The 18406-nt window shown below is 41.2% G+C and overlaps 1 protein-coding gene across 14 annotated transcripts in view; it reads left to right on the top strand.

The window, feature by feature from the left end:
• Window positions 1-15572, top strand: part of PRR14L (proline rich 14 like) — a 56273-nt gene extending 40701 nt beyond the window's left edge. For all 14 annotated transcript variants that reach the window (XM_046024527.1, XM_046024525.1, XM_046024522.1 and 11 more), the window contains 5 exons: window positions 104-175; window positions 826-997; window positions 1574-1680; window positions 12723-12794; window positions 14386-15572. In XM_046024527.1, coding sequence (XP_045880483.1) covers window positions 104-175; window positions 826-997; window positions 1574-1680; window positions 12723-12794; window positions 14386-14665 — 703 coding nt within the window. In that variant the 3' untranslated portion in view covers window positions 14666-15572. The remainder of the gene's footprint in view (window positions 1-103; window positions 176-825; window positions 998-1573; window positions 1681-12722; window positions 12795-14385) is intronic.
• Window positions 15573-18406: the final 2834 nt, after the last annotated feature.

Genomic DNA, 18406 nt, shown 5'->3' with positions numbered 1-18406 from the left:
CCATCAGGGGCATCAAAACCTTTGAGTACCACAATGGTATCAAAACTTTTCCTGTTGTTCCACTGCCCTAACCTGTTGCTTTTGTACTTTTGCTCCCCCTCAGCCACACCATGTTACCATATGTGCCTCTTCCAGGCATGGAAGCTTCTTATAACACCAGTGGCAGTCAGATGAGGTAAGCCTCCAGCAGCACCTGGTACAGAGGGCTTGCAACGAGTGTGTGTGCATGTGTGGGAGACCAAGGAAAGAGCGAATGTGCAAGCAAACACAGCACCTGAGAGGATGCGCTGGCAGATGGTGTACATCGAGCACAGCATGATTCTGACATCTTTTCCTTCCAAACAGGATCTGAGATTCAGATATCTTTTATCCTAAGTGGCACCTAAGGATGTGTAATCAGTACCATTTACTGAAAAAAAAGTCAAAATCATTAGCCAGCTCATTGAACTACAAATTCCCTATCAAACTATCTCTTGGTCATAGAGCCATCTTCATTGCCTTGATGGGATTGATCTTACCTGAGCGCAGTTCTTTTGTTCAGTTCACTAAATGCCTTTTTCCTCCAAAGAGTCTGTTCCTTTTTATATTTTTCCTTATAAAACTGTTCTACACCAAGGAAAGGATTGGCCACATCCTCATAATTTTTTTAAATATGTAGACACAGGCTGTGTCCAGAAATAACTAGAGAATCCCTTGGCTGGAAACGTTGCTGGAAAAAGGGAAGATCTTCAACCTTAGTCTGATATTAAGGAGTTGTATGTGCCCAGGTAGAGAGCGAAACCTGTCTCATATTTTCCTTCTCCATTTTTCTTTCCATGGTGCTAGACTAGAGCCTCCATTCCCTGCCTTGGTACCAAAGTCTTGCTTGATAACAGACTCAGCTGTCAGCAAGCTCCTGCTTTCAGCCTCCGAGTTCCAGGTTCCTGAATTTGATGAGCTGGATAGTGTGGCAGCGGCATGCCCCCATCCACAGAGCAGCCCTCCAGAAGAGAAGGAGGTAAATGTAAAGAGCTGATAGAGTCAGGGCAGTACTGGAAGTGTCCATTGAGGTCCGCAGATTACATGATGGGTACACAGGCCCCTGGGTGTCTTTGCTTATCACTGTTAGCTTCAGCTGAGTGCTGGAGATTACCAAAGCAGGGGTTTTTCTGCTTGGCCACTGAAAGCTACTCTGGATTTCTGAATCTGCATTGTATTCCAGGTCCCTTTTTTTCAATGATAGCATTTAACAGTATTTAGAGTATTAGACCAAAGAGCTGCTTCATGCATTCAAAGATGAGTGAACAATGGTATTCTTCAATTTTGCAATCTCTCTCTGTCTCCAACAGTTAACAGGCTTTCATATTGCTAATCTCAATATCTGAGCTGAATGTACGGATTCTCTTCTAATAATATAAAGGGAGTGGTTGCTGAGAACACTGTCAGCAGGAGTAAGTAGAGCTTTGTCATAAACTATGAGTTAGAGTCATCTATAAACTGAGGAAGCAAAATCTTAGAGTGTCAAGAAAAAGGACTTTATGTATTTAAAATGTCTTACAACTTGATCATCTTTCTTCTTAATCTTTAAAAATAGGCTGAGCCAGAGAAGAGGCCAAAGAAAGTCTCACAGATTCGTATCCGGAAAACCATTCCTAAGCCAGACCCTAATCTTACCCCTATGGGCCTTCCTCGACCCAAAAGGTGAGCTCCTTCTCTAATACACATAGGTCCACTTTTTTGGAAAATTGTTTGGTAGAATATAATGACCTTTTAAATGGTCATACACTCTAAGCTATTTATTATACTTCTAGGAATTTATCCAAAACAGTTAATTGGTAATATGACCAGAAATTTATGTGCCAGGGATATTGTTCTGCATTCTTAATCATTTTTATCAAGCTCACTATGCCAGATATTATCCTGTCCCTTTGTGTATATAGTCTGTTTGTCCCCCAGTGGTGCTGAGAGGTCAGTGCAATTGTCACTCCCAGGTTTAGACAAGGATGCCAGGGATTAGTGTTTTGTTTTTGGTTTTTTTTTTTGTTTGTTTGTTTTTTTAAAGATTTTATTTATTTATTTATTTGACAGACAGAGATCACAAGTAGGCAGAGAGGCAGGCAGAGAGGAGGAAGCGGGCTCTCTGCAGAGCAGAGAGCCTGATGTGGGGCTCGATCCCAGGACATTGGGATCATAACCTGAGCCGAAGGCAGAGGCTTTAACCCATTGAGCCACCCAGGCGCCCCCAGGGCTTAGTGTTTAAGACACCTGTTTTAGGTCATGGTGTCAGTCATGGCTCAGGTGGCTTCTCTCTCACACGGTTTTTACCCGAACCCACAGCCCAGGCTCACAACGTGCTGGTGCAAATTGACAAGGGACCTAATGCCATGAGAGAAAGAAGTTGAAAATTTTTTTTCTTCCTCTCTTTCTTTTTTTTTTTTTAAAGAAAATACCAGATCCATGCTATGGTCTATATCATGGCCTTTAAAAACTTGGTTTCTAAAGATTTATTTTTTTATGACAGAGATAATTCTAACCCTAAAACGGGAAATGGAAAGAAAAAACAGATTACCAAATTAGGTGTTTGGTGTACTGTACATTACACAGACACACTATGAAAATAACATTTTATAAAAGATCTCCAGAGTTATGTTTTCTTGTGGTGGATTTCCCTCCTTCATTTCTCACTGGCAAATAGAAGCCTAACAGTAGTCCCTTAAGTGACTCCAGGTAAGTTATTGAACCTTCCTGAACTTCAAGAATGTGTCTATAAAGTGTAGTAAGAATTCCTAATACTTAAGATTGCTGTACATCCAGTTGAGGAAAGAATGTGTACTGTGCCTATTACATTGCTTCACACAACACAAATGTAATAATTATTACTATAATCATAATTGACCTACTTTTCCCACATGGTTTTTGTCTTAATATATTTTTATCTTACAGTTCTTTTATTGGTCATCCTACCATATGTCTTTATAAGAGAAATTTTGAAATATTTCAGATACCCTAGGTTGAATAGTACTTATTACTAGAACGAAATAGGATTCAAAATCAGATGTATTCTATCTTGCATTTATATATAGATATAAGTTCTGAAAACCCTTTTTATGATAAATAAGTTGGGAGTAGAGATGGTTAATATAGTAATGACATTCAGTCCCTTAAACTTCTTTTAAGTAATATTATTAGCCAAAAAAATCACAGAGTGATCTATCATCAAATTATATTTAATGATTTATCACCTAATTTTATTGAAAGCAAAGAACTGACAAGTGCTGACTCATATAGGTTCTGTTACCAGGCATTGAAGCAGTGAGTGTTTCATTGTACAAGCAACACACCAAAAAGATCTGACCAGTAAGTGTCAGATGCCCAATAATTTGTATGCCGGTCTTTCACTTAGAGATACTTTATTTAAGTCAATATAATGAAAGTGGTTGAAAAAATAAGATTTTTAACAAACCTTAGTCTAAGATGCCTTTTGATAAAGTGCTTTCTATTCCCATCCTCTTTTGTGAAAAAACCTTGAAGTTACAGATTTAGTGTAGTAAATATATGGAAAAGCCTTGACATTCAACTTTTTTTTAATACACTTGACACAATGGTACATTAGTTTCCCATGTGCAGTACAGTGGTTCAACAAGACTACACATTATGCTGTGCTCACCACAGTTGTAACTCTTATCTGTCACCATACAATGCTGTTATAATACCGTTGACTATATTCCCTGTGCTATACCTTTTATCCCTGTGACTTATTCGTTCCATGACAGAAAACCCTAATCTTCCCTTCACTCCCCTTCACTCATTTTGTACATTCCCCCACCCCTTAACATAAAACTAAATTGGCAAACGCGGTTTTTATTATTCAAGCCCATCAGCCAAATATTCTTACTCCCTAACTTTTGTTTTCCAGCTCAAGTAAATGTTTTAATTCGCACTTAAGAAAATCATGCAAACCATTGAGAAATAAATTATGGAACATATCTTACCAGTAAAATATCTTGCATTTATATATAGATACAAGTTCTGAAAATATCTTACTTATAAAAGCTGTAAGTCAAAATTAAAATCATATATAACAAATACATAATTTATTTTAATAGCACATTATTAAAATAACATGGTAATGCTGTTTCTCATTACTGGATTTGTAATAACCTAATGTAATGTGTAGTTAGAATAATAAATTATGACATGAGGGGGCACCTGCGTGGCTCAATCATTAAGCATCTGCCTTCTGCTCAGGTCATGATCCCAGGGTGCTGGGATCAAGCCCTGAATTTGGCTCCCTGCCAAGCCTCTCCCTCTCCCGCTCACCCTGCTTGTGTTCCCTCTCTCGCTGTGTCTCTCTCAAATAAATAAATAAAATATTTTTTAAATAAATAAATAATGAAGTGAGGAGTGTGGTAAAAGCATGATACTGCTTCAGTAAATGTGTATGCATACATGAATCAAACAATGTTACTGGACTTTTAGGAACAAAAGTCATGTAAAACATCAAATAAACCTATTTATGTAAATCTTAGGACTGCTTCAATATTTAATGTAGGAGAAAAGTGTACTATGAAACCAGCTTGCATGGCAGTATCCTGTAATTTTTGCTGTTGTTAACAGGTGTAGAAGTTACAACACTTTATAAGTTAAAATAAGATAAGGATTAAATAATCTAATTAAATTTTTCTTAATGTGATTTGTTAAGTTTATTCCTTAACTGAAGGAAATTACTTAAAATTTTTGTTTGTGGGTTTTACACACTTCATCTAAGAATGTTCGATAGTCTTGGTAAACATTTCAGTGGTATATTTTAAGAAAGAAGAATTGACTGTTAAGTAGGCCCTCCTTAAGGAGGCATTGTTTGATGATAATCAGGAGACACGTGGCGTAGGGTCACCCTGACAAACCCATTCTGCAGCATATATGAAATCTGAATAATCTGACACCAGCCAAAGTACCTTATTTCTAAAGCCACTTCTCTCTTACTGGAACTATATGTGATAGGGAAAGACCAATCCAATACAAGTTTACTGTGATTTCATTAATTACTGAAGGGGACTTAGCAGGATCACTGATTTGACTCATTTACTGAAGTAACATTCGGGATGGATTCTGAAAGAATTCATGGGGATAGAGAAATCTGCATAAACATTCAAGGACACTTCTCAAACATATGACTAGAAGTTCTGGGAAATTAAAGATTGGGAGATAGATTCCACTAAAACTGGGTATTCATGTACTCTGTGGCATGTCTTCTGGTACACTGGTGTGAATGCCACTGGTCTAGGTTATTTAATAGCAACCTTATTTAGCTCTTGGGAGTTCATGTGGCTGTCAGTCCAACCAGACAAACTACACAGTATGTTAAATAGGGAAATGGTAAAATAAAATCTTAAACTATAATAGGAGAGTAACCACAAGATGTACAGAGAATTCTGAGGGTACCCTAAGACTGAGGGCAAGTACTCAAAGAAAGACAAACTTGGAAGAGGGGCCACCTCCCTAGGTTGCCATTTAGACTTTGTTGGAGAGGGTATAGTTGCAACCCACTGGGTTGCTGAGGCCAGAGCTAGGCAAGCAGGAAATAGCAACTTTGCAGGGTGCAGACAAGCTGAGGTAGGTGGGCATGCAGGGGAAGGGGATACTGTTTCGGATGTAAGTCCTGGAGCATGTGGTATTTCTTTCAGGAGGGCCACAGGAAACAGCCCTCAAGAAGTTGGAGTGCGGGCGCCTGGGTGGCTCAGTGGTTTAAGCCGCTGCCTTCGGCTCAGGTCATGATCTCAGGGTCCTGGGATCAAGTCCCGCATCGGGCTCTCTGCTCGGCAGGGAGCCTGCTTCCCTCTCACTCTCTCTGCCTGCCTCTCTGCCTACTTGTGATCTCTCTCTGTCCAATAAATAAAAATCTAAAAAAAAAAAGAAGTTGGAGTGCAAGCTTGTAGCCTGGAGTGTCACATATTTCCTGCCACGGAAACATGTGACATGATCACCAGGCTAAGGTTGCCAGAGCACTGAAGGACTACATGCTCTGTCCACACAGCTAGGGCTGAGCCCACTCCAGATGCCCCTCCTTGACATCCCAACAAGCATGCACAGTGACAGGGGCGGGGGGGAGTTTACCAGAACCAGGAACAGAAGCTCCTTTCCTCCTACAGTGTTGCCCCAGTGCCCTCTTCTGCCAAAGCTTTTAGCATCACACTTACTGTAAAGAAGAAATTGAGAGTCCAAGTTCCATTTTCACAGAATAGGTACTAAAAAGTACATTTTGATCTAAGAAGCAATAATTTGATAGCTGGTACATGCCAGTATACACCAGAAATATGAATGCAGTTCACTTGACTAAGAGACTGTCCTTTTAAGGAGAGATTTGAATAAATGGAAAAGTGGTATTTAACACAGTCACATGGAAGAATAAAGAAGCAAGAATAGCGAGGAAAATTCAGAAAAGGAGTGAAATAAGAGAGGTACTAATTCTAAGAGATATTACAATATATTGTAAAGTCTCAGTAAATAAGAATGGTGTAGTGCCAGAGCATAAACATACAAATTGATAAATTAAAATAGAAAGTCCAGAACTAGACACAAACACATAGATTTAGTATGTGATCAAGGTGTCCCCTCAAATCAGTGGCAACTGGGTAGCCATTTTAAAAGTAATAAACTTGGTGGGGAGTGTTGCCTGGCTGTCAGTAGAACATGCAACTTTTGTTCTCGGGGCTGTAAGTTCAAGCCACATGTTGGGTATAAAGATCACTTAAAAGTAAAATTTTGGAATCACCTGAGTGGCTCAGGTCTGTTGAGCGTCTGCCTTGGGCTCAGGTCATGATCCCAGAGTCCTAGAATATTGAGCGCCTTGTAGGGCTCGCTGCTCAGTGGGTAGTCTCTCTCTCTCTTCCCCTTTCTCATGTTCTCTCTCGCTCACTCTCTCACTCTCTCTCAAAAAATAAAATCTTAAAATAAATAAAATCTTCAAAAAAAATAATAAAGTTAAATCTGTATTTTAGACCTTTTACCAGAAGAAATTCCAAATGAATCAGATTTAAATGGAAACAAATCAGACTGTAAGAATACTTGAGGAAACCATAGGAATTTTTTTATTTTTATTTATTTTTTTTACGTAAACTCCCCCCAGCATGGCCCCAAGATCAAGAGTCAGATGCTCCACTGACTGAGCCAACCAGGTGCCCCTGCCCATAGGAAATTTCTAACTGGAGTGACTGACTAGAATACAAAGTCCAGAGCCATAAAAGTCTGAGAAATATATTTCATAAAAATCTAGCACTTCTGCTAGAAAAAAAAAATACCATAAACAAAGTCAAAACACAACTTGTGGGGCACCTGGGTGGCTTAGTCAGTTAAGTGCCTAACTCTGTTTCAGCCCAGGTCATGATCTTAGGTCCTAAGACTGAGCCTCGGTTACGGGCACTGCACTTGGTGGGGGGGGGCGGTCTTCTTGAGACTGCACCCCCCTTGCCCTTTTGCACGTGTACACTCTGTCTCAAATAAAAACTTAAAAAAACCCCACAACTTCTAATTGACTAGATGGGAGGAGGCCTTTCACAATGTATACACATAACAGAGCCTCAAGATGTACACTTTAAATGTCTTACAATTTTGTCAGTTATATGTCAATAAAGCTGAAAAAAAAATTTTAAGAAACCACAAACTCCTATGAAAAGGCTAACGTACATACATACATGTGCTTGTGCATACAAACATACCAGACTTCTACAAATCGATAAGAGAAAATGAAAGTCCCCACAGAAAACTGGGCAAAGGATGTGACTAGATAGATGGCCCACAGGTAAGGAAGTGAAAATAGCCCTTACCCAAGTGGAACAAGTGATCATAACACCACATTGCTTGTTTGGAGGGCTGTATCAAAATTAGAAATGTGCGGACCCTTTGGATGTCTAGAAATTTCTGATACAGATACACTTCCATGTATAGGAAATGACATGTGTAAAACTCACTATATCATAATAATGTCAGAAGAGAAAAATATGGGCCTGATCAAATAATTTATGGTACATCTATTCAAAAGAACAGAATGCCATATAATCTTTCAAAAACCCAAGATGTACCATTTTATATAATCAGTGTCTTAAGATAATGTTATGCTAGAGCCAAAATTGTCTGTGGAATGCTGCCATTTGTATAAAACAACGGAGGTTTCAGGAAATAGGAATTCTTAAGACTTCTGTGTTTTATATAGACCATTTCTGCAGCCGTGTCTTCTATAAACATTTATAAATGAGAGATGTGATTGCTCAAAATGAGAATTTGAGCCTACACCCCCCAAATGCCTGATGTTTTGTCTCTGGCCGTATATAGAGATTTGTTCTCTCTGCCTCAGAATATAAAAGTCATTGTTACTCAAGCAGTTTGGTCACCTTAGGGATTCAGTGTCCCTAGTCATTTTCTAGGCCAGAAAACAGGTGCCATTAAAAGTTGTTGCTGTATTCTGCTTAGCGTATATATCAGCACATCTCAGCCTCAAGACTACACCTTATGCAGAGAGTTTTCTCTGAAATTGCCTTCCTCATGGTAAAGTCATAAAAACAAATCAAGTGATAAGGGAGAGAGGACCCACCAGATAGGAAGACACTCAAATGTAGACTCGCCAGAATCACTCTGGGCAAGGTGGTCTCTCCACAGAACATGTGCTTTTGAGGCAGACTGCACCGTTCCAGTGAGTGAAGCCTCTCTGAAGAAGGCAGAGTTTGTTAAGGGCCAGAAATTCCAGAATCTGAGCTCTGTTTACCAGTTTTCACCTCAGTGCAGAAATGATGCATACTGCCCTGATTTGCCAGTCAGAATTACTTTTACTTTCAGACTGCCCATCGGGCATCTTTTTTTTTTTTTTTTTTAAGATTTTATTTATTTATTTGACAGACAGAGGTCACAAGTAGGCAGAGAGGCAGGCAGAGAGAGGGGGGAAGCAGGCTCCCTGCTGAGCAGAGAGCCCGATGTGGGGCTCCATCCCAGGACTCTGAGATCATGACCTGAGCCAAAGGCAGAGGCTTTAACCCACTGAGCCACCCAGGCGCCCCTCATCGGGCATCTTTAATGTAGCAGTTGCTACCAGTAAGAAGCAGAATAGCTGCTGTCTGTTGGAATGCCAGTGCTTAATCACTATTAAAAATTATATATGTGTTATTTATGTGTATCTTCCATGAGCATGTTCTTTGCTGAATTGAAATTGAACCAAACAAAACCTCGTTAAGATTTTCAGAAAGAAACTAAAACATGATGCCAGAGTTAATTGACATGCTCTGCAGACCATTTTTCTTATCTGAATGTCAGGTTTAAAATATACAGAAACATTGTGGTGATTTGCTCTTTCATAATAGTTAATGTAAAAGTTATGCTCTCTGAAAATAAGTTTCTACTTGGATAAGTGTGGTGACCTGCAGCTATCCTCTTCCACATAGTAGCCAAAATGAACTGAGTATACTCATGAATGCATAAAAGGGTGAATTTTATGGTCTATGAAACAAATTCTCAAGGACTGATTAAAGCTCTACAGCAGAAAATGTACAAGATGAGCGTAGGGGCGCCTGGCGGGCTCAATCAATTAAGCATCCCGTTCTTGATTTTGGCTCAGGTAATGATCGTGGGGTTGTGAGATTGGGCCGCACCTTGGGCTCCATGCTCAGCATGGAGTCTGCTTGTCCCTCTCCCTTTGCTGCTCCTCCTGCTCACTCTCTGTCTCTCTCAAATAAGTAAATTTTTTTTTTTTAAAGATGCATATAATATCTTTTCTTACCAGGAGGTGCTAAAGCTCTCAAAGACTACTAAGGTCATGTCAAATAGATCAGGAACCAGTTTGGAACTCCCATTGGCCACAGATGAAATGGTCTGAGCATTGAAAAGATTAAAGCACAAGAAATATGTTTAAATGCTATAGTTTATAATGACACTTTTTAAAAAAGATTTTATTTATTTGAGAGAACGTGAGAGACCACAGAGGAAAAGGAAGAAACAGACTCCCAGCTTAGGAGGGAGCCCTGTGTGGGGCTCGATCCCAGAACCCTGAGATCATTACCCAAGCCAAAGTCAGACACTTAACTAACTGAGCCACCCAGATGCCCCTACAATCCATTGGCCATATTTGGATGAGATTAGAGAACCAATTAATTGCTTTGGAAATCAGTAAATGAGGGGAAAGAACCAAGTATGATTTGTTTTTCCTGTATACGTTGTACCTCAGGATTACCAAGTAATTGATCAGTATGAGTTTCTTCAATTTAGATAGAAGAATTCTACCTAATGATTGGAGGAGTAATAGACTATCACCATGTATGACCCTAAAGAAGTAATAAATGTAGTCAACCTTTTTCAGTGGCTATTAGTATTACCAAAAAAGTCAACAACAGGTCCCTCGTGATTTAAGTATATACCACCATCTAAAAATCTTCCTATCAAAACACCTAAATCTGATTATGCATCTATATCTAATTGTCAGTCTGTAGGAAATACTTATAGTAGTTCCCATATGTTTGGGTCAGAGGAACAGGTTAAATGATACTGTATAGGGGCACCTGAGTGGCTCAGTGGGTTAAGCCTCTGCCTTCGGCTCAGGTCAATATCTCAGGATCCTGGGATCGAGCCCCACACTGGGCTCTCTGCTTAGCGGGGAGCCTGCTTCCCCCTCTCTCTGCCTGCTTCTCTGCCTACTTGTTAACTCTCTCTCTGTCAAATAAATAAATAAAATATTCTTTAAAAAAAATACTGTGGGGGCGCCTGGGTGGCTCAGTGGATTAAGCCGCTGCCTTTGGCTCAGGTCATGATCTCAGGGTCCTGGCATCGAGCCCCGCATCGGGCTCTCTGCTCCACAGGGAGCCTGCTTCCTCCTCTCTCTCTGCCTGCCTCTCTGCCTACTTGTGATCTCTCTCTCTGTGTCAAATAAATAAATAAAAAATCTTTAAAAAAAAAAATACTGTGTAGGTGTAATCGAGAAAATCTAGACTGGGGAAGCCACAGGTCAAATGACCTGGTTTCTTCACCAAATAAATTACAAAATGAAAAGGGAGACAGACAAAATAGAACACGAGTAACATACAAATTGAGATGGGTTTGATTGGGATTAAAAATTCCAGGGACCTGTGTTTGGGAAAAGGGTAAAAATGATGTACTTCAGTTTCTAAGTTAAAAATACTTACTGAAATTCTTGCCAACCACTAAAAGAGGAATGTATAATTTCCAAGCCAGTAAAGGGGGATAAAAAAGAGAAAATAAGGAGTCAGTTAAGGAGAAGAAAAACATTGAAAAGGTAGGATTAAAAGAAGCTGTAAAATACGATAATAGGTATAAATACAGTTATATCATTGCCAGTAAGTATAAATGGACAAAATTTTATAAAGCTGAAAACTGGCAACCTAGAAAAGAAAATCTAGTATTTGCTGTGCACATGAGCCATCTAAAACCCATTGCGGAAGGGCTGAAAGACCTCCTCCAAAACCCTCAGTTCCTCACAGTCCACATCCACATCCACAGTCCACAGTCTCATGGTTCATCTCCCCCTCTGATTTCCCCCAACTCCCTTCTCTTCTCCATCTCCCCATGTCCTCCGTGTCATTCCTTATGCTCCACAAATGAGTGAAACCATATGATAATTGACTTCTCTCTGTTTGACTTATTTCACTCAGCATAATCTCTTCCAGTCCTGTCCATGTTGATACAAAAGGTTGGGTATTCATCCTTTTTGATGGAGGCATAATACTCCATAGTATATATGGACCACATCTTCTTTATCCATTCATCCGTTGAAGGGCATCTTGCTTCTTTGCACAATTTTGGTGACTGTGGCCATTGCTGCTATGAACATTCGGGTACAGGTGGCCCTTCTTTTCACTACATCTGTATCTTTGGAGTAAATACCCAGTAGTACAATTGCAGGGTCATAGGGTAGCTCTATTTTTAATTTCTTAAGGAATCTCCACACTATTTTCCAAAGTGACTGCACCAACTTGCATTCCCACCAACAGTGTAAGGGTTCCCCTTTCTCCATGTCCTCTCCAACACACGTTGTTTACTGTCTTGTTAATTTGGCCATTCTATCTGGTGTAAGGTGGTATCTCAATGTGGTTTTGATTTGAATGTCCCTGATGGCTAGTGATGATGAACATTTTTTCATGTGTCTGTTAGCCACTTGTATGTCTTCATTAGAGAAGTGTTTGTTCATGTCTTCTGCCCATTTTTTGACATGATTATCTGTGTTTTGGGTGTTAACTTTGAGGAGTTCTTTCTAGATCTTGGATATCAGCCCTTTGTACTGTCATTTGCAAATTATCTTCTTCCATTCTGTGGTTGCCTCTTTGTTTTGTTGACTGTTTCCTTTGCTGTGCAGAAGCTTTTGATCTTGATGAAGTCCCAGAAGTTCATTTTCGCTTTTGTTTCTTTTGCCTTTGGAGACATATCTTGAAAGAAGTTGCTGTGGCAGATGTCAAAGAGGTTACTGCCTATGTTCTCCTCTAGGATTCTGATGGATTCCTGCCTCACGTTGAGGTCTTTCATCCATTTTGAGTTTATCTTTCAGTCTTACCTCTCTTAAGAGAGCGTGGAGAGGGGCATCTGGGTGGCTTACTTGGTTGAGAATCTGCCTTAAGCTCAGGTCATGCTCCCAGGGTCCTCTGCTCAATGGGGAGTCTATTCCTCCCCTCTCCCCTGCTTGTGCTCTCATAAATAAATAAAATCTTTAAAAAAGAAAAAAAAAGCATGAAGAACTTACTTTGTTCTCTTTTCAGGTTGAAGAAAAAGGAGTTTAGTTTAGAAGAAATCTATACCAATAAGAATTATAAGTCTCCTCCTGCAAACAGGTAGGTACATGAGTAGGAGTTAATAGACTGGGAGGGCTTCTGAAATGATCAATGCAAATCTCCAATCCTTTCACTTCAGAAAGGATTTTATGTTCAGTTATTTTACTTCCCAGCGTTTGGACTGGGGTTGGTGGTAGGATGGGACAGGAATGTGTGTTGAGTGATGTAGGTACAGAAAACGTCTTATTTCAATTTGTACTTGTGTTTTTAGCAAACATGCCCGCTCTCTTCTTCAGGACTAATAATGGTCAATCTTCAGATATGATTCCAAATACAGAACAAATTTCATTGGCTGCCTTTGAGTCTGAATTCAGTTTAAGTCAGGGAACATTTTTTAAATTCCCGTTGTGTCCAGGTTGTAGCAAGAGAGTTTCTAGGATTTTATCCTGTAAATTGAACATTTGCTCTAAGACGTTTATACAGATTATTCATTGCAGCATTAACTAAATAATAGGAAAGGATTAGAAGCAACTGAAAATATCCACTAATCAAGTTTTGATTAAATTGTAATACAGCCTTATAATGGAATGTACTGTATAGCCATTAAAAAGATGAATCGGAAACAAACTGAGGGTTGCCGGGGGGAGGGAGGTAGGGAGAGGGTGGTTGGGTTATGGACATTAGGGAAGGTATGTGGTATGGTGAGTGCTGTGAAGTGTGTAAACTTGGCGATTCACAGACCTTTACCCCTGGGGCTAATAATACATTATATGTTAATAAAAAAATAAAAATTACTTAAAAACAAAACAAAACAAAAAAGATGAATCGGGCTCTTGGGTGGCTCAGTTGGTTAAGCATCTGCCTTTGGTTTGGATCATGATCCCAGAGTCCTGGGATCAAGGTGCTCAGTGAGGAGGCTGCTTCTCCCTCTCCCTCTGCTGCTCCCCCTGCTTGTGCTCTCTGTCTCTCTTTGTCAAATAGATAAAATCTTTCTTTAAAAAAAAAGTTATTAGCAAGTCAGAGAGGCACAGTGCATAAGATAGTGTATCTAATTTGCTACCATTTGAGCAAGAGGGAAAAAACTCAAAGTGGAAGATAAATGTCATGGGTCAGCAGGCTACAGGCCAAATTCAGCCAATGGCCTGTTTCTTTTCTTTCCTTTTTTTTAATTATAGTCTATGAGCAAAGAATGGTTTCTGCATTTTTTTTTATTTCTACATTTTTAAAGAGTTGTTTAAAAACAAAAAGAAGAGTTTGTAGCAGAGTCCTTACGTGGCTTATTAATTTTAAAATGTTTACTCTGACATTTTATGTAAAAGGGCTCACCTCTGATAATAAATGCTTATTTATGTGTATCTGTGCATTGAATGACTTTTGGGAGGCTATACAAAAAAATTTGCTGGTATTGCTGACAAGGGCTGGCCTTTTGTTCTTTACCCTTTTGTCCAGCTGCAGTTTTTTCACTATGTGTTCATATATTACCTACCCATATATATATATTTTCATACAAAAGAGAGAAATACTGGCCAGAGGAAACAGTTGAGTAAGTAGTTGTTAGTTGTTTTAGCCTCAGTTAACCAGAAGGGTTGATGGCCCAGGAGACGTGCCACATGAGTCAGTGTGTTGATTGTTTTTTGTGCTTTGCTCTCAGGTGTTTGGAGACCATCTTTGAGGAACCTAAGGAACGAAATGGTACGCTAATCTCAATCAGCCAACAGAAGAGAAAACGAGTTCTAGAATTTCAGGATTTTACTGTCCCACGAAAGAGAAGAGCTCGTGGTAAGGTCAAGGTGGCAGGCAGCTTTACCAGGGCACAGAAGGCAGCTCTGCAGAGTCGGGAGCTCGATGCTCTGTTGATACAGAAACTAATGGAATTGGAGACATTTTTTGCCAAGGAAGAGGAGGATCAGGAGCGACCATCTGGTTGTTGAGAAGCAATTCAGTTTGGGGGTCTCAATTTTAGGTTTTCCAGGCTCCTTGGAAGAGGTTGCCTAATTTTGCCCTACCACCCAAACTACTCAAGATGCAGTCCATGGATTTTTACCTATTTTAAGGTGCAACCTTTTTAGGAAATGGTGAAGGAGGGTCCTCTACTTCTACTGCTGAGTATTGAACCTCAGGAATGCTCCCTTTATTCTAGAAATGGTCCTGAATGACATCTGGCCTCTTCCCCCCACTTGCCATCCTCAGGAGGAGGACACAGCACACCTTCAGTAACACTAGGATTCCAAGGACTCACAGCATTTGCACGTCCGTGTGAAAGTTCTGCATTGTTTACGGTGGTGCTAGACCAAGATTATTTAGAGACATGGCCTAGGGAGGGGGACCTGGTGTCCTGTCCTGTGTGGTCACACTGGCTCATTTTGGTAGTTGAGGAAAAATGAGCTGTTGTGTTTCCTAATCCTCTGAGTCTGTCTGCCTAGACCCATGTGTGCATGTGTGTGTGCGTGTGTGTGTGTGTGTGGCTTTTTCCCATCATTTTCTCCCCTCTGTGACTGTGGGTCACTAGTGCCAGAGGAGCCCGTCCAGGCCCCATTCGAAGTAAGTTGCACTTTTTAATGTTGTGGTGTTGATTATTTTCATTTGTTTTATTTCTTTTTTTTTTTTTTTTTGTATTATTGCTGCATGTTTGAAGCCTTTAAATGTGATTTTAAAACAAATTTTTTAAGACATCAAGGAGAAAGACAATACACGTCTTCAGAATATATGACAGGCATTTGACCCAGTGTATCAGTGCATGGTTTGGGACAATGGAGAGACATTTTTCCATCATGTGTTTCAAGCAGCCCCTTCCCCATCTCTACCTTCCAGTGTAACTCATTAGAGGGAGTAATTTTTCATCTGGGTTCTCATTCTTGCTCGTTAAGTTGATGTGTTTATTTTAATGATGGAAGTAAGAGCAGGTTTTCCTCCCAGCCATTTAAAAAATATGAATGTTGGGTGTGGTCTTAATGGGTTATATCCGAAGTGGTAGTATATAACAAAATTGGGCATAACAGCTCAGGCTGTGATAAAGGTCAACCCAGAATGTGCTCCGGAAGTGGGGAGTGAGGCAGGGCATGGTTCAGACCCAGTGATGCATCCTTGTGGTGGGATCATGAAATTCTACCGCCAGCCCTCTCTGAGGACACCATCGTATTTGGGGTTGTGACAAACCTACTGGAAATTTTGTGGAGTGCCAGAGTTAGCAGAGTCCTTTATATGGGCCTACAGGAGTCCGTCAGCTTAGAAGGACACTATGTGGGTCAGCCAGGCCCGGAGGTGTCATTCCTTTTCCACTTAACTCCTGTGTGCCCTTGCCTTGCTTCTCCCTACCTCTTCCCTTGTGTTTTATCTTTCTGTCTCTCTTGCTCTCAAAACAAAAGTTCAGAGAATTAACATTCCTTGGCTGGTGAGTGAGATGCAACACCCAGCCTTAGGACACTGGTCACTTCTTCCCGTTCTCCTAGGAGCCTCTGCTGGGAAGCATCCGCCCCTAGAGACTGTCAGAACTCCAGAGATATTTTCAAAGCCAGTCTGTTAGAGAAGAGTGAGTGGTGCCGTCCTGGAGTGTGTCTCCTAGGGTTCCTTTGTCTCCCCATTTGTGAGTGGGTGGGGAGATGGGGTGGGGGAGGGGGGTCTCTATGTGCCTTTCCTTTGCAGGTTGACAGTCTATGCCGCACTGGAGCAGAAGAACTGACATGAGCAAGAAAAAAAATAGTGACACGTCTGTCTTCTCGGCCCACTGCCTCAGACATAGCATTTAGTAAGTGAGATACATACCTGGTGATCCACGGAGGCTTCTAAGGCCTTGGCCAAATAGCATTAGAAGAGGGCCACACTTCCACACTGGCTCTGAATGATGTGAACCAGATTCTGTCGTTCTACATCCGCTTTGCCCAGACTGTATAGACACGACCTGTGTTTCACCTCAGTACCTCTCCCTTCCTGGGACAAGGTCCTTAGACACTAAATGCTTCTCTCTGTCTTTTTGCCTAAAGGAGTGGGATTAATAATCCATTGCACCCTCCGACAGACGTTTTTAGGGAGTGCTGCTGGACAGCGTGCAAACTCCCAGCAACTCAACAGAGCCCTGTTTGCCAGCTCCATTGCCAGTGTAGACGAGTTAGTAATGTGGCAGCCATGTCGTCCACCAGACTGAAGTTGAGTGGGCACAGCTGTGGCATCACCACCATTACAGAAACACAATTTCAAGTTTGCCCTTCATAGGCATGGCACTTGGAAGAACCAGGAGCAGTGATTTGGAACACTGGAGGGATGGAGGAAGTGAGGCCTGGGCTCTCTCCTTGTCCTGGCCGTGTGGGAGAGAAGCAGCTCTGAGGCAGACCTGCCTATCCTTGAAAATCTTGGCCTGACCCCTGACTAGGGGCCTTCCCCTGCTCCAAATTTAAGAAGGGGCCCCCATTGCAAAACTTGAAATTGCCTGCCTGAAGTCGACACATCAACTTCTAGCCACGCCCAGCCACACCTGTCTTAGCATCCATTTTCATCATTGGCCTGGCCAGTTTTAGTGCTTTCTGTGGTCCTCGGAGCCTGTGGAAGCTGCCTGCAACAGGAGGCATTAGTCGGCTGCTGGCTCACCACCTGTCCAGAGCTACTGAAGGTCTCCTGGGTTGGAGGCTGGTACAACTTCTGAGTATGGGGACTTCCTACCCCAAGTGGTGGGAAGTTACAATTAACTATGATATACTCAGCTATAACTCAACTCCAGAGGTTTAGTGTTTTTAATACGGGAAAGAGGAGAAATCTCAGGTCCAGTCAGGGTTCTGCCCATCAGCTTTTCACTGAAACTTCAAAGATGGGTTGTTGTTTTGGTTTTTGGGTTTTTGTTTTCCCCATCTTTCAGTTTATAGCTACATTTTCCTCTCATTTGCTCCCCACCCACTTTCCCCTTCTCTTTTGGTCACCTTTCCAGCTTCATTTCTCCATTCGTTTAAATGTACCTCATCACCTATTCAAGCAGATTATGTCCACTTTTTCTTAGTGACCTTACTCTAAGAGCTACAGCTGAGGGAGGTACAATGGAAAGACATGTAGTGTTTGCCTTACTTGGAGCCTGAAGAGCTTAGAAACTCAAGCTGTGAATCCCAAAACTCAGTGCTCCTTCACGAGCTGTGAAAATCATGACATTTTGTCACGGTTTTGCCTGAAAGGGTCTTTTGCGTCGGCACCAGAGCCAACCTGAGGTAAATTCCAGATCCTACCATCTGGGCATGATCCCTCCCCCCAGGGTTCACTCCCTGCCCGCCAGACTGAGAGCCTGTGGAGTGTGCGGGACTAGGGCAGCAGAGCCAAGGCATTGGCACAACCTAATGGAACGCACAGCCAGCGCTCTGTCCCCAGGCTGGGATTCCATCTCATAATTCCATGTATAGTAAGATCCGCGAAAGACCAACTTTTAGTCAGTGATACTTTTCTCCCACCACCGGAGGGAGAAGTATCCAGTTGGTGCTTTCTTTAATTCCCTTGTTTTGTTTTGTTTTGTTTTGTTTCTGGAAGCTTTTCCCCTGGTATCATGGAAAGGACCTCTTAAACACCACATTGTGGGTGGCTGTATCCAAAGTCTAAATAATTGGCCAGAGGTATGGAATAGCCTTTCCTGGATTCATCCACGGGAAGGGCGCCTTGCCACAACTGCACTTCTTAATGTAAACAACTGACGTCGGAGGAAG

The sequence above is a fragment of the Meles meles genome, chromosome 12 (genome assembly GCF_922984935.1).
Source record: "Meles meles chromosome 12, mMelMel3.1 paternal haplotype, whole genome shotgun sequence".
Classification (NCBI taxonomy): Eukaryota; Metazoa; Chordata; class Mammalia; order Carnivora; family Mustelidae; genus Meles; species Meles meles.
Note: the sequence above shows the minus strand (reverse complement) of the source record. Positions and strands in the feature narration are given on the sequence as shown.